The sequence below is a fragment of the Myotis lucifugus genome, unplaced genomic scaffold, assembly GCF_000147115.1.
Source record: "Myotis lucifugus unplaced genomic scaffold, Myoluc2.0 scaffold_59, whole genome shotgun sequence".
NCBI classification, from domain to species: Eukaryota; Metazoa; Chordata; class Mammalia; order Chiroptera; family Vespertilionidae; genus Myotis; species Myotis lucifugus.
In genome coordinates this window covers 4380585-4401929 of record NW_005871107.1, presented here as the reverse complement: position 1 = coordinate 4401929, position 21345 = coordinate 4380585, and the positions used below count along the sequence as shown (strand labels likewise).

General features: G+C 41.9%; 1 protein-coding gene across 1 annotated transcript in view; it reads right to left on the bottom strand.

The window, feature by feature from the left end:
- Window positions 1-21345, bottom strand: part of KCNQ5 (potassium voltage-gated channel subfamily Q member 5) — a 179524-nt gene that overhangs the window by 12139 nt on the left and 146040 nt on the right. Inside the window, exon 10 of the mRNA XM_023754310.1 lies at window positions 15140-15248. Within this exon, the coding sequence (XP_023610078.1) occupies window positions 15140-15248 (109 nt within the window). The remainder of the gene's footprint in view (window positions 1-15139; window positions 15249-21345) is intronic.

Below are 21345 nucleotides of genomic sequence, written 5' to 3'. Positions count from 1 at the left end.
GAACTTGACCTGAGCACCCAGTTCCCATATACGGGGCACACAGCTGGATGGCAGGGATATGAAGATGAGCAAGACACAGATCTTGCCCACGTCGGAGTAACTTCCAGAGTGCTCTCATAGTGAGGCCCTCGCTGGATGGCTGGTGCTAGTTAAACCTCTAAGAGTTCCCCACCTTTGGTATTTGGGTCAAGTGAAAGCTCAAGAGGTTGAGTAACCTGTCCACGGTCACACAACTAGTCAGAGGCAGGTTATTGCTGATGCCGTGGCCTGTGTTTTTACCACTCCGCTAAGCTATCATCACAGGGTGGATCCTGGCAGGCAACCTGGTAAAGGTTAAGGAAAATGTCTAGGCTTTCTACTGGTCTGACCTGCTGTTACCTGTTCTCTCTGACGCACTCATGCAGGTAAGTCTGAGTCCATGTTACTCTATTCAACCCAACTCCATCTCCGTGTTCCCAAAGGGGACCTCTTGCTTGGCACGCACTCTGCCCTTCAAATTGACCACCTTCATCTCTCCAAGGGTCCTCTCCAGGATCAAGGCCATGGCTAACATGGGTTCTCATGCCCCCAAATTGTAATGTTTTCCATTTTACCACAAGTTCTAGGGGCCCTCTGCTTACTATGCCCCAGATGTCGGATATCCCCTCAGTTTCACTGTGGAAGTCGGTTTTGCTTGACAGTTATTTCCCAGCTTCTAGCTACAAGGGCACAATGAACCTTTACAGACAGAAGTGAGTAGCCCATTTTCTGGTTATTGGCAGGAAGAAACAAAGCCCAGCGTTCAATAGTTCTCAATTCCAGGAAAGATCTGAGGGTGCTGAAAACTGAAGAAAAAGTCCAAAAGTAGCTGTCAGACTATGAATTTGAAAGGCTTTTCAACTTTCTGAATATTTTTCTCTTTAAGACCATGCAGTTCAGATACTAAGGCTTTTTACTACAAAGTGAGGGGGAGAAAGGAGAGCTGGGGGCTGGGGGTGTCCTACGTTTACATCTTGGTTCTTGCACAGGCTAGCCTGAGTGGGGGGATATAAGGGGGAAATTCAGTTTAGAGAGTCGAGATCCATAAAACCAGAGTAACTTGTAGTCTAGACAAAGGGCCAGACAGTACCCATTTTATGCTTTATCGGTCATATGGTCTCTGTTGAGATCACTCTACTCTGCATTGTAACATGGGAGCAACCATAGAGCACACATACACAAATGAGTGTAGATATGTTCCAATAAAACTTTATTTACAAAAATAAGCACTGAGTTGGCTTTGACCCCCCTCTAGTTTGCTGACCCCTGGTCTAGATAAGAAGAGCCACGAGGAAGTGCCTTGAGGCTGGGAATAAATGAAACATTGTGAACTGGCCTGGGAAAAAGAGGCAGAAGGACTTGGTGGTCTCTACATGCTTATTGAGTTTAATATAATCTATGCATTGCTTCACAGAAAGGAATGTTTGAGCAAATCATTCTAGAGTAAAATTGGGAATTTTAGAATACATTTAATGATTAAGATTAGAATAATGACAAAGAAAAAGCTAAAGGAGCTCATTACCACTAAACCAGCATTACATGAAATGTTGAAGGGAATTCTTTAAGAAGACGGAGAGGAAGAGGAAGAGGAAGAAGAAGAAGAAAAGGGAGGAAGAAGAAGAGGAAGAGCAGGAAGTGGAAGAGGAGGAAGAGAAGAAGAAAGATAAAAAATACGAAAAATAAATGGCAATAAATACATATCTATTAACAATAGAATCTAAAAATCAAAATAAACAAACAAGGAATCGAATGAACAAAATAAACTGATGAATAAAATAGAACCAGAGGCATGGACATGGAACAGACTGACGAATCTCAGAGGGAAGTGGGGCAAGGGGGCAGGAAGAGATTAACCAAAGATCTTATATGCATTACCTATGGACACAGACAATACAGTGGTGAAGGCCTGGGATGGGGTGGAAACCGGGTGGAAGAGGGTAGTGGGGATATAAGGGGGAAATTCATAATACGAGGGTAGTGGGGATATAAGGGGGTAATTCATAATACTCTCATGATGTCAGGCGGTACTTTATAGTCTAGCCCTATGAGAAGGGTACTATTGTCATCTCCATTTTGCAGGTAATGAAACTAAGCACAGAGAGGTTAAGTAACTTGCTTGGGGTTAAACATATTGCTCTACTATTGTTTGAATATTAAGATCTTAATATAAAATAACAGCAGAAAAGATACTTTGATATGAAATAGCTCTGTTTACTCATATGTGCCTGGTATATAATAGGTGCTCAATAACATTTTGCTAAGTGAATGGCCTGTTCTTACAGGTGTTAGAAGGTCCTTTGGAGGACCAACAGAAGGCTGAGGAGTGAATTGCACTCTCATTGTCTTTTTCACCTCATGAGGGTAAATTGCACCACAGGAGCTGATAGAGCAGCAAAGAGCAAAAGGCCCTAAAGCCAGTCTCCTCTGATGCTGTTGGGAACTAAGAGGGTAGGAATCTAAGAGAAGAAAACCTGTTGCGCACAAAGCTGATATGCTCCAGTACTACCACTAGAGGGAGACAAAGATTCATCACAAATCTAAACTGGCAACTGCTCTTGAAACTGAAGGAAGTCTGCTCACACAGTTTTCTGAGCACAAAGAAATAACTAAAGCAAAGTTAAACTCTGGGTAGCTTATATCTATCTATCTATCTATCTATCTATCTATCATCTATCTATCTATCCATCTACACAAACACATGTGCACTTATAAGGAAATGTAGGTGCATTTGCTGTGCTGCCATGAGTTATAAAATCTTGCAAAAGTCTTGTTCCAGCCCTCTAAGTCTGGGTAAAACATTGCATGTGGATATGCAGAGATAAGAATGGTTAGAAAACAGAGGCGGCAGTGACTGTTGCTGCCACCAAACAGATGGAAGGGCCCGGACGGCAGCCAAACCACGTGCAGTGTGGAGAGGGCCCAGCCGACCGTGAACTGAAGAGGCAGATTGATTGACTGTAAAGACAGCCGTCCTTCCCAAGCTTGGCTGCTCACTGGAATCAGCCAGGGAGCTCTAACAATGCCACCACCTGGGTCTCACCTCCAGGAATTCTGTTTTAATTAACCCAGGTGTGGTCCAGAGATGGTATAAGACTCTTCAGGTGATGCTAACGTGCAGTTCAGGTTGAGAACTACTGACATGGATGTGGGATTGGATGGAGAGGCAGAACCATCTGCATACTCCCTGCTTCCATGCAAAGAAGTGATGCGGGTTTTGCATACGAGTCACACAAATCACACCCCTGAGGCAGAGTGTCAGTGTGTCTTGGTGTCCTGCTTCCTAACCCAAGTGCTTCCTAACCTCCTACCCTAGGTCAGGCCTGAAGTTTTCATGCAAGAAGTTCAATTAGTTTTATAAACAACTACCTTTGGAGGGAAGGGGGTGCTGAGTGACCATTCACTCATTCATTCAACAGATAATCACTCGGCACCTTCTGTGGTGTGCTGGGCGCTGTTCTAGGCGCTGAGGAGCAGTGACTCCATGGAGTTGAAGAGGCCTCCAGCTTCTTCCCTCTGCAGTCCTGGTGGAAAGCAGCAGTCACTGCACAGGAGCCCTGATAGGATGCTAGAGCCCGATCGGTCAGAGTGTGGAGCCCTTTAGATGAGTTCAGTGCGCCTGCTCCCCAAAGTGATGCCAAAGATGTGTTAACTGAGTGGGACCCAAGAATTTATTCATTCATTCACTCATCAGACATTTATTGAATGCCTACTATGAGCTGCGCTCTGTGCTAGATGTCAGCGATACATCGATGAGGAAATAAACCCTGCTGTTTGAGCACTTCCAGTCTAGCGGGCAGACAGACAAGCAGGCAGACAGTCCTAATTCACCTTTGAATGGAAGGTGGTGGGAAGCCACCTTCCATTTCAGTAGCTTGATGGGGAGTGCGGACCAGGAGGGTTTACCCCAGGTCCATAGAGGTGATAGGAAATGCTTGCCAGAGGAGAGCACAGTCCTTTACTCATTCTGCACCCACACCTCCTCGGTATATTGCCAAATTTCTCCAGGCTGCAGACATGGAGAAATAGAGAGAGTAGGAGGGAGGGGGAGAGACAGAGAGAGAAACATTGACTGGCTTGCAACTGAGGTACATGCCCTTGACCAGAATCAACTCCAGGACCCTTTGGTTCGAAGGCCAACGCTCTATCCACTGAGCCAAACTGGCTAGGACCCAGAGCTTACGTTTTTGGTGTGGATCTCCTCTTGACCCCTCTTCTTACTCTTTGTTGGCTAGTTGGGTTGACTCACTCTACTGGCATGCATTCCATATCGCTCTCTTTTCCAGTTTGGAAAACTATCCCTTGATTTCTGACTCTCTGTGAGAAACATAGCATTTATGGCATCACTTAGGGAAGCAGCCCTTAAAAGCCAGGGTCTCAGGGCTCAGTCTTGAGGTGGCTCAGAGCCTTTGGTCACCTAATCATTCCCAAAGTAGCCCTCTCTCGCCTTTTAGAGATTGGTTCTGGGATGGTGTTGATCATGGGCAAACTCAGCAGGTAAATAGGACTATGGAACTTGATAATTTGGATTAGTATTAAAGGCATATGTATGACTTGTTTGGATGACTTATTAATGTTATTTTCCTCTTAATACATAAGCATGATTCAATAATATAGCTTTGCATATGTGTATACAATTGACCCTTGAACAACAAGGGTTTGAACTGCATGGGTCCACTTACATGCAATTTTTTTTCAACAAATACTGTACATATATTTCTCTTCCTCATGATTTTATTTTAAAAATATGTTTTTATTGATTTTAGAGAGAGGAAGGAAGAGGGAGAGAGAAAAAAATTGATTGACTGCCTCTTGCACGCCCCCTACTGGGGATCGAGCCCACAACCCAGGCATGTGCTCTGACCAGAATTAAACCAGTGAACTCTTGGTGCATGGGATGATGCTCAACCGACTGAGCCACGCCAGCCAGGGTTCTTATGATTTTCTTAGTCACATTTTCCTTTCTCTAGTTTACTTTATTATAATACAGTATATAATACATATACAAAATATGTATTGATCGACTGTATATGTTATTGGGAAGGCTTCTGGTCAGCAGGAGGCTATTAATAGTTAAAGTTTTTGGGAGTCAAAACCTATATGCGGGTTTTTGACTGTGGGGTGGTGGTGGTGGTGGTGTCAGTGTCCCTAATGCCCTAGTTGTCCAAGGGTCACATGTATAGTATTTAGATTCCGAAAACCCTTCAAAAGTAGTTACAGAATTACAAATCCAGTATTGCTTCACCTTCCTTTTATCTCAGATTGGGCTCCCAGCCAGGAGGGTCTGGGTGTACTGACCTGTCTCATTTTCTTGCTTTCAGCTCGTGGTAGACAAGTAATTGAGTTTCATCCATATACGGTCTAACAGATGTTCTTACTGCAGGAGCAAGCCGGTATCTCGCTTGGCTGACCCAGGGATCAGGAAAGTTCTGTGGCCACACTGTTCCCACCACGGGGAGTAGGGCTGTTCTGCTAGTGCTCGTTATTATTGTGTTTTATATTCAGAATCCAGTAGACTCTCCTGTGCATTTTGTTGGGTTATCTTTTCTTTGTAAATTAAAAAACTTTTTGTTGTTGTTGGGTTTTCTCCCAAAGAGTTTAAGAGTAGTAAAACCCAAGCGAGAAATTCTGGATCCAAGCAACTCTGCAATGGTGAACGTCCCTCCTAGGATTTTGTGAACACTGATACAGTAACTAAACTCGGGGATTTTATTTTCCTAGGAATATGAAATTCTAGTAATAAATAAATAAATAGATAAAGTGCTTATACATGTTGATTGCTCTTGAATACGTTCAGTCACGGCAATGAATAGGAGATTCAGTTTAAATTATAACCAAATAAATGGTTAAAAATTAGATGCTGCAAAGTACATCTTCAGTGAAAATACTAGTTTAATGTGGCCTCAGAGCCAAGTGTGGCCACAATTAGCTTCAAATGAGAAACACACACAAAAAGATTATTCCAGGGAGTATATTAGCTGATTTAAAAAATATGTGCAGAATGATCCACAAAACGTTCTCCCAGCAGCATCCTTTCCTGTAACATGTCGCAGACGTGGTTGTCAAGAATGCCTTCCTCGTGACTTACAGACTCCTCACCTCTGCTAAACAGCAGCGATGCCATCCGCACAATGAAGAACTGGTGATGATGAAACAGCTTGTAGTTTTAGTAACCCACAATGTGCCTCTCCTTCTCTATCCGTGTCAGATGTATGAAGTGTGATTTGAGAAGAATTCAGGGTTGAGAATACCTGTCAGGGCATGGTCAAGAGAATGGCCCGGTCCATGCCTTTCCGCATAGGAAGAGCACCAGGGCAAGGAAACTGGGCAACCTCATCACCTCACCGGGGGGTACAGCGAGGACGGATTTGCATAACCCTCCTCCAACACGCCGGCGTGTCAGCAGTGGTTCTTCTCTCCGCTGATCAGATCGGAGCCGTTTTAGAAGAGCTGATGAGCTTTGCTAGTTAGGAAGAAATTCTTGACACCTCATCTATGTTTCTGTTCGAGTGAAAGATTCTGGTAGATAATGTTAGAAATTACACTCTGGCTTTAAGCCTTTTTGCCTGTATTGAATTTTTCTCCAAAGCCACTGGGGGCCTGCTTGTGGTCACTTTTGAAGGACCTTGCCAGTCTTTATCTCCTTGACCTCTTGGCAGCATTTACAGTCGGCCGTGGAGTGCCTCCTGATCGGAACACATGCTCTCTTCGTGCCCATCTGTCTGGCTGCTTCGAGTCTGGCTCCATCAGAGGCTTCTTCCTTTTGCCGCTCCTCTCATTCTTGTGAGCCTTAGATTCTGTGTCGACCGTCTTCCCTCTTGACTCCCACACTCTCCCTGGGGTGATTCTTCTGTAACTTACCTATTTCTGTGCTGACGTCTACCAAGTTTGTCTTCTGGGCCTCAGATCTAGGAATCCACCTGCCTGCTGGGCCCCACTGAACGCCCCAAACTCAATGCTTGCAACAATGTACTATCTCCCCAAGCAGGCCTCTGTCTGACCAGGCACCTAGAAGTATCACCCTCGATTCCTCCTGATCTTTCCCTCTGTCCTTTCAACCAGTAAATGTTCAAGCCCTATTATTTTTTACAGCTGAGGAGCTCTGAAATCCATCCTTCACTACTCTTCACCCTGACTGTCTGGCTCAGGCCCCCGGAAGGTCCAATCTGTTCTTCACACTACAATCAGAGTCATCTTTCCAGGTGTTAGAATAAAGCACCAGTCTGATCAATTTATTTCTGTACTGAATAGTCCCCACGCCTTCCTGCTTGTTATAATGGTTCATGTTCCTCTTTTCAGTCTACCCTCTCCTTCCTATATCCTTCATCCTCCACCAGCTCACATGCTTTCTAATGCCACGTTCACCTCTGGCTTTTGACCACTGCAGTTCCCTCTGCCTAAATGCACACTCCTTCAATAACCTGCCTAGAGCCTACACATCTACCAGATCTCTGCTTGGATAGCCCTTCTTCCAGGAAGCCTTCCTGAATGCTACTTCCCATGTAAGTGCCCACATTATATCTGCCTGAATATCCTGGACGTCTATGATTTCAGTGAATTGTTGCTCCATACCCTAATTGACTCTACTTTTCTAGCTGCCCTTCGTGACACTAAACAGGGATCCATCTTTCTTGTTAACCCCTCTGCCTGGTGTAGAGTAGAAGCTCAACACACACATATATATACATATATATATTTTAAGTGCATAAATTGAACCCCTGGGAGAAAGTTGTAGGCAGGCTTCTGTGTGGGTAGGGAGAGGACAGGTAACTTCTACCTCTCACTGTCCTCTTACTTCTTGGGATGGTTCCTGCAGGAGCAGCAAACTCACCCAGAGGAGAGATCTTCTTGGAACATCGCTTCACAGTTGGGTGAAAAAAATTGCTCTTCTCACCTTGAGTGACATTACTCTGAGTGATTCCTCAGCGCAGGTAGTGAGGAGGTAACTCCAAGGGCAAAGAGCAACTGCTCTGGGGGGAAGTGGGTGCAGGCCACTTAGCAGTAAATGGTTGGGAGTTGGGAGCACCCCTTCAGAGGAAGGAAAGAAGTGCTCCTCTCACGTGATGCTCATAGACCTCAGAACGGAGAGAGTCTGGCGTGAGTGGAGGATGGGCAGTGGAGGCACTAAGAAGCCTAGACAGCTGGTTGTAATACGTAGCATTTACGTAGTGCTTACCATGTGCCCAGCACTGTCCTAAGTGCTCTGCAAATGTTAATTCATTTAATCCTCACCACAACCCTACGAGGTCAATACTATCACCATCTTCACTTCACCAACAAGAAAGCAAAGCACAGAGAAATGACGTGGGCCACCCAGGGCTGCACAGAGGCCGCTGTGTCCTTGGACTACCTCTCCTGGGCAGCTCTGGTGCCAGGGTAAAGTCGGGCTGTAGCTTTAACTACAGAATTCTTTGAGTTGTCACTCAAGGCCTTATTTATTCCCTTGATTCTCGAGAAGGCTGGTTTAGTGTGAGAAATAAAAGGTTTCATACAAGTGAAATGTAGCCGGCGTGGTGATGACTGCATAGAGATACTAGGAGAACATGATACAATCAACGGCTGCTCTGTGATTTCTCTGCGGAAGAATGAGCAATCTCCATTGGGTTGCTTTGGTTATCTTCACAGGAAGAACAGGTTGTACATTAATCTGATTCATTTCTTGATGACTGGCAGACAACATGGTTGTCTAAAACAAGTGGACAATTAACCAAAAAACTTATATGCATATATGCATAACCCATGGACATAGACAATAGTGTGGTGAAGGCCTGGGGAGGGGGCCGCAGGGAGGAGGAGGGGGTCCATGGGGGGGATAAAAGGAGACATCTGTAATACTTTCAACAATAAAAATAAATAAATAAATAAAATATGGAAGGCAAAGGTGCAATAGTAACCCTGAAGCAACAGTCAGGAAATTGTCTGACTTTTACTGCTTCCATTTCTGTGGCATTAAAAAAAAATGTCTGTAGAGGTACATTGCCCCAAAATTTTAATAGTGTTTTAGGAAGAAATTGTAGGTAATCTCTGAGCATCCAGGTAGTCTTTCTGTATGGTGTCTCTTTACTTCTTTTTGTTTGTATCTTGGAAAAATGCCTCTTGAATTTTTAATCAGACTATGACTCTTCATTCATAAAATAGAAACATATTTCAAAACTCAAAAAGCAAATTAAATCATAATAACATACCACAACAGACTTGTTAGAATGATTAAAATGAAAATCTAATAATACCAAGTATTGACAAGGATGCAGAGATAATAGATAACAGATACATTTTGGGTGGGAATATAAAACCGTAGGGCCACTCTGGCAGTTTCTTAAAATATTAAACATATACTTTTCATACAACCCACAAATAACTCCTGGGTATTTTTCCCCAAAGATATAAAACCTGAAAAAGAAATCACACACACACACACACACACACACACACACACACACACACACACACAGCGTGGCCAGTGTGGCTAAGTGGTTGAGTATTGACCCATGAACCAGGAGGTCATAGCTTGATTCCCAGTCAGGGCACATGCGTGGTTGCAGGCTCAATTTGCAGTGGGTGTGTGTGTGCAGGAGGCAGCAGATTAATGGATCTCTCTCATCATTGATGTTTCTATCTCTCTTCCACTCTCTCTGAAATCAATAAAAATATATAAAAAAACAACAACACAAAATAAAACAAGTGGAGGAGAGAACAATTGTTCTTTTTTAAAAAAAAAGATATTTTTATTGATATCAGAGAGGAAGGGAGAGGGAGAGAGAGATAGAAACATCAATGATGGGAGAGAATCATTGATTGGTGGCCTCCTGCACGCCCCCCACTGGGGATGGAGCCTGCAACCCGGGCAAGTGCCCTTGACTGGAATTGAACCTGGGACCCTTCAGGTCGCAGGCCGATGCTCTATCTGCAGAGCCAAACTCACTAGGGCAGAACAATTGTTCTTGATGATCTTAAGTGTAGTTTTGATCTGACATGTAGTAATTCTATAAAAAAATACTGGTAAGAAGCAGGTAAGCTTTGCATTGCAATGTTTTAACAGACAAAGCTCTTTCTCCAGCTGCCTAATCCTTGACACATGCTTGTATGTTGCCTTGGTGTGCATATCTGAGAATTTATCTAGCCAGTTTGGTACAGGAAAACAAATACAAAAATTTCTTTTGCATTTAAAAAATATTCTGCGACCCTTCTACAAATATAACATTGTATTGAACATGACTTAAAATTTACTCAAACACACATGTTAATTTTTGTGTGGAATTTTGCCCAAGATTCACACTTACGTAATATTTACACAATGCCAAGTGCACACTTGAAAGGTAAGTCAGTCAACCCGTTCAGAGAGTCCCAAGTAGCCAGATGTTTAATATTGTGAAGGAACATATCCAGGTAATAAATGAGCTTATTTTTAACCTGAAAAGTTTGATACTGTGCCTGAGAAAATATTTTTCAGTGATACAAAAACAGGTGTCTTGCCACAAGTTATGGACTGAATTGTGTACCCCCACCTCCCCCAAATTTGTACGTTAAATCCCTAACCCTCGGTACCTTAGAATGTGCCTATATTTGGAGATAGGAGCTTTAAAGAGAAGATTAAGTTAAAATGAAATTGTTAGGGTCGGCCCTAGTCCAATCGGACTGTGTTATTATAAGAAGGGGGAAATCTGGGCACAGATAGTGGGTGCATGAAGGGAAGACCATGTGAGGACACTGTGCGAAGACAGCCATCTGGATGCCAAAAAGAGAGGCCTCAGAAGAAAGCAACCCCGCTGACCCCCCTGGATCTTGGACTTTGAGCCTCCAGAATTGTGGGAACATAAGCTCCTGCTGGTTAAGCCACATGCTCTGTGGTATTTTGTTATGGCAACCCTAACAAATAAATATCCACGACACAGTGAACAGTGAGTGTGTAGAATGTTCAAGAGTTTATCAATTTGCTTGTCAATCTGTTTACTTCCCTGCTAATTTCATCTTTCTATTTATAAATTAATTTCTGAGTGGAAAAAAGACACTTAACATTGTTTGAATTAGACCATCAGCAAGCTATAAAACGTTTGTTAAAAATAAGTACAGTCTTCACTCCCAGAAATGAGTTTGAAAACACATTTCCAGTAACTTTGTGCATTCCCACTAACTAATATTTTGAGAATAATCTGTGGTAATCTTGGAGAAACTATGTAAAACTCAGTATTCTTTTGTCTTTTAATACACATTTTGGAAATGTCTAAGAATAGCCATTGCTCAGTACTATAAAATATGATGTCATTTTTTGAAAAATGTCTCAAAATGCGTTAGGGTAATAGAATCCAGACAAGTTGAGAGTGGTCTTAATCATCTCATTACCTGAGAATCTTTACTCTCAAAAATATGCCCTGGCTGGTGTGGCTCAGTTGGTTGGGTGTCGTCCGTGCAACAAAAGGTTGCTGGTTCGATTTCCATTTAGGGAACATGCCCGTGTTGTGGGCTCAGTCCCTGGTAGGGGCCTGCAGGAGGCAGCCAATCGATGGCTCACTCTCACATCAATGTTTTTCTCTCCCTCTGCCCTCCTCTCTAACAACAAAAATCTTTAAAAAAACCACCTAGATAATGGAAGATGCTTAATACATATTTTTTTAAAATATATTTTTATTGATTTCAGAGAGGGAGGGAGAGGGAGACAGAGTTAGAAACATCAATGATGAGAATCATTGATTGGTTGCCTCCTGTACACCCCCCAGCAGGGAGCCCACAACCTGGGCATGTGCCCTTGAGTGGAATTGAACCTGGCCCTTCAGTCCACAGGCCAACGCTCTCTCCACTGAGCCAAATCGGCTAGGGCTAGTAAATATTTTTAAAGAATTCCTACTTTGTTCTTTGGGAAGGTAATGAGATTATTTTCCCTGCTGTCATCCTTGCAGTGGAATACATATTTCCTGTTAGACATTTTAATTTTAATTTGACTTTAAGAAAAACTATTGTTATTGTAAAAACTACTGGAAGACAAAGTCATGTTCAAGTAGTTACAGTCAATAATCAAACAACCAAAAATAACAAGGAGAATGCCAAAACAAAGCCGCTATTTTAGAGATGAATGATGAGAGGAAATCATTGATCAGCTGCCTCCTGCACGCCCCCTACTGGGGATCAAGCCTGCAACCTGGCATGTGCCTTTGATCGGAGTCAAACCTGGGCCAAACCAGCTACGGCAGAACCCAATAATTTTAAATGGAACTTAGAAGTGAGAAAAACACCACACTATCTGCAATAGTGTCAACAATATAAAATAAAAAAAGATGAGTTTGTTAAAGTGACTAATTCAGTTTTACTTAAATAAAATCAAATTGTAAAATAACCAACTTATAACTGTGGAAAAATAATGTGTATTTCAAAACTGCTAAAATAAAATGTTTAATAAAAACACAATAAAACAAAACAAAAAGCACTAATCATAATCAGATATGGGGGAGAAAAACATTCCCCCTCAAGTGTCATGAAGCAGCAACCAGAAAGCTTCCAAAATCCACATGTAAGTGACGAAGTTCTGTTAAAAATAAAAACCAAGAAAGAATTCTGAAAAGAAGGGAATTCTGCAAAGGACTTTACAAAAATCAGTCAAGTTTCTAGAGGAAGGTATAAGGAATTAATCCTAAACTGCTGCTAAACTGCTTAGCTGGCAGAACAAACCTATTTCATTTTCTTTCTTGCTGCTCACGATTCTTTTTATAATTTGTGAGGCAAACGTAGAAAGTTTCTGCAGGTCTTGGGAAATGACACAAACTGTATTAAGTATGACTTTTAGGAAACCTAATCTGCTCCCATTAGATAAGATTTTACTATACTTGCTGGAAATAAGACTCATCTGTTATGAATTGCCCTACCTTTGCTTTAGGGCAGCGATTTTCAACCCTTTTCATCTCAGGGCACACAAGCTAATTACTAAAATTCTGTGGCACACCAAAACATATGTTTTGCTGATCTGACAAAAAAAGTATAATTTTGATGGAATTACAAAAAAGTAATAATAGTAGTAATTACTTACCCTTTTTTCTCCAAAGTGACTTTGTAAAAAAAATCAGAAGCCCATACTTGTATATCAGGATTTCTGGTACCAAGAATTAACCAATCAGCTGCATCCTTATTATGTGATATGACCAATAAGATGCAACTCTATTATATGACCTATGTATTTGTGGTTCAAGACAGGGCATTCACATTGGATGACTATTGTGTTGGCTGTTGTCATTTTTAAAAAAAATATATATTTTTATTGATTTCAGAGAGGAAGGGAGAGGGGAGAGAGAGATAGAAATATCAATGATGAGAGAGAATCATTGACTGACTGCCTCCTGCATGCCCCCCACTGGGGATCAAACCTGCAACACTGGTATGAACCCTTGACTGGAATTGAACCTGGGACCTTTGAGTCTGCAGGCTGACACTCTATCCACTGAGTCAAACCAGCTAGGGTGGCTGTTGTCATTTTTTAAAAATTTGACAATTTAAGGGAAAGAGATCAGTGTCTCTGAATAATCAGGTATTGCATGGTTTAGAAATTCTTGTGGTACACTGATTGACAATTGCTGCTTTAGGGTCTTTGATAGATATGATGAATGAATGTAAAGAATTTCATGGTGACTTCTAGATCAGCAATGTCCAATGGAATTTTCTGCTATGATGGAAATGTACTATATCTTCTCTGCCCAATATAGTGGCCACTTGCCACCTAAATATAGGTAATGCTACCAATGAACTGAATTTTAAATTTTCTTAACAAAATACATTTTATTTAATTTTAATTAATTTAAATAGCCTCATGTGGCCAGTGGCTACCGTATTGGGCAGTGCAGTTCTAGATCCTTTTTATCCCTTTAACTGAAGGCCTCAGGCATCATTTCACTGCATTTCCTTGGGTTTTCTGGGATTAACTATTATCTAAGGCTTCTAGGTTCCCAGGGGATAGGGTGATCATATAATTGTCCAAACCTGGATACTTTTCGAGAGACAGGGAGTGTTACTCCAATTATGGTGAGGCAAGAGGCATAATCTGGGTTATCCAGGGCACACAAGAAGGCTGTTCCCCCCCACACGGATTGCTGCTTGAAGATTCTATTGGGAAGTCACTGGACTTTTCAGACTGCTGTTACAGATCAGGCTTAAGCATCTCTTTGGGGCACACATTTCCTCATACCATGATTTTCTTTGCCCCCACAAATATTTACCAAAAATCTTTATAATTCATTTCTGCTTTCCGGTGACTTCCAACCATGAAGTAAAGCAATGTCTAACATGAGGCTAAATGACCAACTCAAAACAGAAGTAGATAATTAATCATACTGATTTGAGTTTAGACCAAAGTATCTGAATAGCTAATTGGGCTCATTGTTAAGTTTTCCCCTGGCTTTTGGGTAAGAAGCCAAAGAAAGCCAAAAAGACCAGAGGTATTTCTTTGCAGTGTAGTCACTCAGCATTCCCGGATGGACACAACTTCTCCCAAAGGGATTAAAGTGGGCAGGCTGAGCATGAGGCAGTTCATTTAGTCCAGATTCTGAATTTTCTGTCGGGAGTGGATCCCAGGAATAAGTTGCTTTGGGTCCTCGCTTACCTTTCTGCCATCGGTTGAGGAAGCATATTAAGATCTGCTTTTAACAGTTACATTTCAGCAGGATACGAGCAACTGCAGAATACTTTAGGGTTCCCATTTTTAGAACTCAACCTGTTTTGAAATAACCTAGAGGGCTTTTTTTTTCCTTTGACACAAAGTACAGAACATGGATTGAAACATCAAATCATAAAAATAATTTCAAAATTCCAATCCAAATGCCTCTATACACTAAATGTCTTTAAAAGCAACCAAGTCACTAGACAGGCCAATTCTCATGTAATCTCACTGACATGCCATGGTAATCTCACTGACATGCCATGGCTTTTCACATCCTGCCCACCTTTTGTAGCATACTTTATGTTGAACACAGTAGAGTTTTGTGTTAAGAAAAAATATTTCAGAATTTAATAGGCATGTGGGTGAATAGGAAAGGAGAAGGCAATTATTCCAGGAGATTTACCTGCCGGGAAAAGAATTTAGCTGCATAGTAATTCAAATAATAAAAGCGAGGTCTCTGAATCATTTTGTCAGAGGTTTTCCACCAACCTGATAGCTCGAATGACAGTTTTAAGTGGTGGGGTGAGGTCTTCTACAGATACATCACACTGGCATCCTTTTTCATCATATACATCATCAGTGCCAAGGGCGGTGTCAGCTGCAAGAGAAAATTCCCAGTTAAATGCCACCAGCAGCAATTTAAAACATGGTGCGGAACTTGTCTCACAAAGCAATAGGGGGGAACTCACAGACTAACCTTACACATCAAGTATAAGGTCAGCCAGTTGTTTTCCTCAATGTTATTTCTTCTCCTTTCTCTACAACCGCACCAATTTTCTGTCATTTGACTTGAATACCCTCCTAAGCTGATCTCCACAGGGAAGATGAAGATGTTGATGCGCTGTCTTTCCTTCAGTGGTGATGGATTTGTGTTGACCCACCCCTGCTCTTTGCCCAGTTCTTTGAAACTAACAGCCAGCATTTAAAAAACAGTTGTTTGGAGTTAGGGAAACAATCTATGGATACTTAACTAATTGATCTCTATCTATAGAGCTTGAAACCCATGACAATGACCCTGTTAGCCCCAAACCCTGAACAGGCAAGTAGCCCTCAGACCCAAGAATCCTGACTACTTATCAGCTACTGCCTGACTACACAGGCAGCCCAGGAGACAGCTTGCTTAAGATAACACAACCATGCCGAGAGATTTTCAGGTTGGTAATAAAATCAGTTCCTCATAAACTGAGCAAATTAACTTTTTTTTTCTTTCTGAAACAAATTAACTTTTGGGTTAATAGCAAAGGTTGTAAAAGGGGGTAGGGTTACAATAAACCAAATTAGTAAGGATTTATAAAATTAGTAAGAAACTCATATCATTGCAGCTTTATTTTCAGCAACAAAATATTGAAAAGAAATTACAATTTTTGGAATGGGAGATGAGTGAAATAAATATTGGTAGGTTTATATAATAGAATATTAGGAAGCCATAAATATGATGTTGAATATGTGGAATTCAATTAACAAAATAAACTGATGAACGGAGTGGATCCAGAGACATGGAAGCATGGAACAGAGTGGAATCTCAGAGGGAAGGCAGGGGAGGGAGGGTAGATGGGAGGTAATCAACCAAAGACCTTGTATGCATATACTTATAACTCGTGGACACAGACAGTGGGGTGGTGAGGATCTGGGGTGAGGGGTGGGGGCAGGCTGGACGGGCTCAATGGGACATATGTAATACTTTCAACAATAAAGATTTAAAAAATTGCTAAAAAATAAATAGAAAATAAAAAATGGTGTTGTTGAAGACTAATAATTGAAAAAAAGTCACAATATATTATTATTATTTAAAATGTTTAAAACAATTTTTTAAATTGATTTTAGAGAGGAAGGGAGAGGGAGAAAGAGATAGAAACATTAATGATGAGAGAGCATCATTGATTGGCTGCCTCCTACATGCCCCCTACTGGGGATCAAGCCCATAGTCTGGGCATGTGCCCTTGACCAGAATTGAACCTGGGACCCTTCAGTCCACAGGCTGACTCTCTATCCACTGAATCAAACCAGCTAGGGCAAAATTATTTATTTATTTATTAAATTTATTGGGGTGACTTTGGTCAACATGAACATATAGGTTTTAGGTCACAAAATATTATTAAAGAAAAAGTCTATATATCTATTGGGATTAAGCATGATTTTATAGTTTTGCTTGGCTATATTTCTAAAATGTCTACAATAAACATATATTACTTTGGTAATAAAGTAATAAAAAATCATACATGAGATGAGTTATATAGCCTCCAAATATACGGCTAAGCCTCTTTAAATGCTGACATACACTAAAGGACTAACACTGCTCTCTGTTGCCTTTGCTCTGCTCAGTGGTCATGTGCTAAGTCATGAAATGTCCTTTGCCATGGGCTGTCTAGGTTGGGTTAAAAGTCCTGAAAGACTTTTGGAGGTCCATTCATTGAAGCAGTGCTTAATGAAAGGCAGTTGATGTGTCATTTAATTCAACTATAGTGGGGCCTTGACTTACGAGTGTCCCGACTAACGAGTTTTTTGAGATACGAGCAGTCTCTTGGCCGATTTTTTGCTTTGAGTTGTGAGCTAAAATTCGGGTTACGAGCCAGCTTCAGATACCCCACCACTAGTTGGCGCAGCGAACGTCACAATGAACAGCACAACATCAGCCGGGCATCACGTGTCTCACTCGTTCACTTTTTGATTTGACATACGAGTAATTTGAGTTACGAGCTCCGTCACAGAACGAATTAAACTCGTAAGTCAAGGCCCCACTGTATTTACTGTGTGTTTATTCAGTTTATTGTGTGCTGAGAGTGGAGGTGGTGGTGGTGGAAGAGATGGGTCTTCCCAGCTCTTCTTCATGGTCCCTCTGGCCTGATAGTGATGATGATGATGATGATGTTGATAATAATAATAGTAGCCACTCACTGAACTTTATGCCAGGCACTTAGGTGAAGCTTCTGAAAGCATTAGTTTTCTTCCAGGAACTCTATAGGTTGTTGGTGATATTATGCCTGGTTTTTAGATGCCAAAACAGGCTCAGAGATGGTAAGTACCTTACTTAAGGCCACAAAGGTGGTTAAGTGTAGTTAATAAGTTGCAGAGCATGTTATTAATTTTTAAAATTTATTGATTGATTTTAGAGAGAGAAAGAGGGGAGGGAGAGAGGGAAAGAGAGAGAGAAAGAGAGAGAGAGAAAGAGAGAGAGAGAAAGAGAGAAAGATTCATTATTTCATTTATTTATGCATTCATTGGTTGATTCTTGTATGTGCCCTGATTAGAGATCAAACCCACAACCTTGGTGTATCTGGATCATGCTCTAATCAACAGAGCTACCCGACAGGGCTGCAGAACATGTTATTAAAATTCTGTTTCTTGAGGCTCCAAAGTCCTTGCCCTTGCATTATGTAGTTAGATGCATTCAGGGTTCAATAGTGGCATGCAGCATGTCAGGAGAGGGCCGGGGGAAGAGCTCAGCTGGCGTGCTGCCTCTTGGGTATATTCCACTTCTCTCCAGACAAGTTTGCCACCGTTTGGATAAGAGTACACTGATTAACTCCGTCAGTAGGTTCTGACTCAGTGATGACCTTGATGGTAGCTAGCCATTTTGCTTAATCAACTACCCACACAACACTACCCTTTTAGCTTATAACATCATGCCCAAGGTTAGATGACATTCTTCCAGGAACTCTTCATGATTTCTTCCTCTTAGTTGGTGAAGTAGGTTGAATAATGTTGCCTCAAAGTTCATGTCTACTTAGAATATCAGAATACAGTGGGGCCTTAACTTACGAGTTTAATTCATTCCGTGATGGAGCTCGTAACTCAAATTACTCATATGTCAAATCAAAAGTGAACGAGTGAGACACGTGATGCTGGGCTGATGTTGTGTTCACTGTGACGTTCGCTGCGCCAACTAGCGGTGGGGTATCTGAAGCTGGCTCGTAACCCGAATTTTAGCTCGCAACTCAAAGCAAAAAATCGGCCGAGAGACGGCTCGTATCTCAAAAAACTCGTTAAGTCGGGATATTCGTAAGTCAAGGCCCCACTGTATGACCTTATTTGGAATAAGGGTCTTTGCTGATGTAATTAAGGTAAGGTGTCAGATGAGATCATCCTAGATTAGAGTGAGCCTTAAGTCCAATGAAAGTGTCCTTGTAAGATAGAAAAGGAGAACACACAGGAGCACAGAGAATATGGAAGAAGAGGAGGAAGTGATGGGTCTCCAAGCCAAGAACACTGAGCCTGGCTGTCAACCGCCAGAAGCCGAGGGAGGCACCTGATGGCTTCTCCCGCAGAGATCCCAGAAGGAGCCGCCTGTGGAGGCACTCTGCTTTGGGACACCCCGATTTCTTGAATTGTGAGTGAATAAATTTTTATTGTTTCAAACTACCCAGTTTGTGGAATTGGTTATGTCATCCTTAGGAAACTGATACAATTGGGAACACTTTTCTTTATGGTTTCTCTTCACTCAAGAACAATAATTATGATGATAATAGTAGTAATATGTGCTTTTAAGGGAAATCTAACTATGTGCCAAGGACTTTGATTAATTGCTAAAAACCCCAGGAAGGACATAATATTATTAGCTCCTATTTTACAGATTATGAAAGTAAGGCACACAAAGCTAAGAAACTTGCCCAAGGACACATGGGGCAGAAGCAGAATTTAAATCTGGGCAGTTGGGCTCTGGAGCTGCACTGTTAAACCCGGCCTGGCCCAGGGTCTCACTCCCGGCTCCTTCCAGATTTGTCTTTCTTGCCCCTCTTGTTAGCATCTAGATTTCCTTCTCCTGCGTTTCCTTTTCCTTCACATGGCTGTGAGCACCTGGCTGTCGTGGTCTCAGGTGAAGTGACCCCACAACATTGAAAAAGGATCAGACTTGGAGCAATGAGGTTCCCAAGACCATGTGCTGAGCCAGTCCACACCCCAAGGAGACCTGGAAATACACATACCCTGGAACTGCGAGGGGCGCAGGTACAGGCCAGGTGGCTGTCAGAGCCAAAGTCACCAGGCACCATCATGGAGCCCTGGGAGACACCCAGATGTTACCTACCCCAAAGAAATATAGAATCATGCACTTTATCAGGATTCCCAGCAAGGAATTCAGGAGAGTATTCTACACTGCCCTTGACAATAGAGGCATGTGACCTCTCTCTCTCATCTGAAATCTCGTGAGAACCACTCTGACATGGTCCCATTTTACACCTCAGAAAACTGGGGAGAATGAGAGAGGTTCCAGGGAGGGCAGGTCCTACTTGAAAATACAATACACCCAATCATAACACAATGACGCAGGTCCAAACAATGGAACAGTATAAAATACAGGGCCTTTTAGAAAAATTAAAAAAAAATTGGTCATTTTATTTTAATTATTTTTGTTAATCCTCACCTGAGGATATTGTTCCTTTGATTTTTTTGAGAGAATGGAAGAGAGAGGGAAAGATAGAAACATCGATGTGAGAGAAACACATCGATTGGTTGCTTCCTGCTTGAACCCCAACCAGGGCGCAGGCCCAGGAGGATCTTGCAGCCAAGGTATGTGCCCTTGACCAGAATCAAACCTGGGACCCTGGTTCGCAGGCAGACACTCTATCCACTGAGCCAAACCAGCTAGGGCAAAAAATATTAATATTTTTAGAAAGAGAGAAAGAGGAAGATAGATAGATATGGATTTGTTCCGCTTATTTATGCATTCATTGGTTGATTCTTGTATGTGCCCTGACCCAGGATCGAACCTACAACCTTGGTGGTATTGGGCTGACGCTCTAACCAACTGAGCTACTTGTCCAGGGCCAAAAACAGGTTCTTTTATTATGAAACTTTAGTGCAAAACTTTTCAGCAGGTTTATATGGTCACAATAAGCACAAAAGTAAAGATAGCGAAATTACATTTGCACTGACCGTAAATAGAACTGGGAACATCCCAAATGATGATGAGTTTCCTCCCAGCTTAATGCTGCTCCCCCTCAACCTTGTCCTGTATCCCAACAAGAGCTTTAATCTATCATCTTGTTTAAATACAGGACTGGGTAGAAGATGGGAGTCAGTCACCAACTGCATCATATCCAAATGCATCTTATTTTTTAAAAAATATATTTTATTGATTTTTTACAGAGAGGAAGGGAGAGAGATAGAGAGTTAGAAACATCGATGAGAGAGAAACATCGATCAGCTGCCTCCTGCACATCTCCTACTGGGGATGTGCCCGCAACCCAGGTACATGCCCTTGACCGGAATCGAACCTGGGACCTTTCAGTCCGCAGGCCGACGCTCTATCCACTGAGCCAAACTGGTTTCGGTCCAAATGCATCTTATTGTGGAATGTTAGTATACTACCTAAACTTGATTGCTCACAGCACAAATTAAACTCTCAGTCTTTAAAAATTTTTCTTTGTAGGTTTAGTCAGAGCAAATGAATAAGAACTATATCTTTGCTGGCTTCTATTGAAGCCAGGGCTCAGTTAGAAATTTTTTCTCCTTATTTTAAAGCCACAAAAATGGAGAAAATGCCATCTTTCTGCCTTGTAAGTATCTTGAGATGTCAATTTTATTTCCAGTAAGGTTAACACCACATTAAATGTCTTTCTCATGATTCCTAGAGGATTAAAACCCTCTGTGAACTCTAAGGCACCTGGGTGGGGCTAAGTTTTCAGCCAAGGTTGGCTCTCACTCCCCAACCACGCATCTGGCTCTCTGTCCTGGCATTTGGGGAGAAGTGGGTTAAG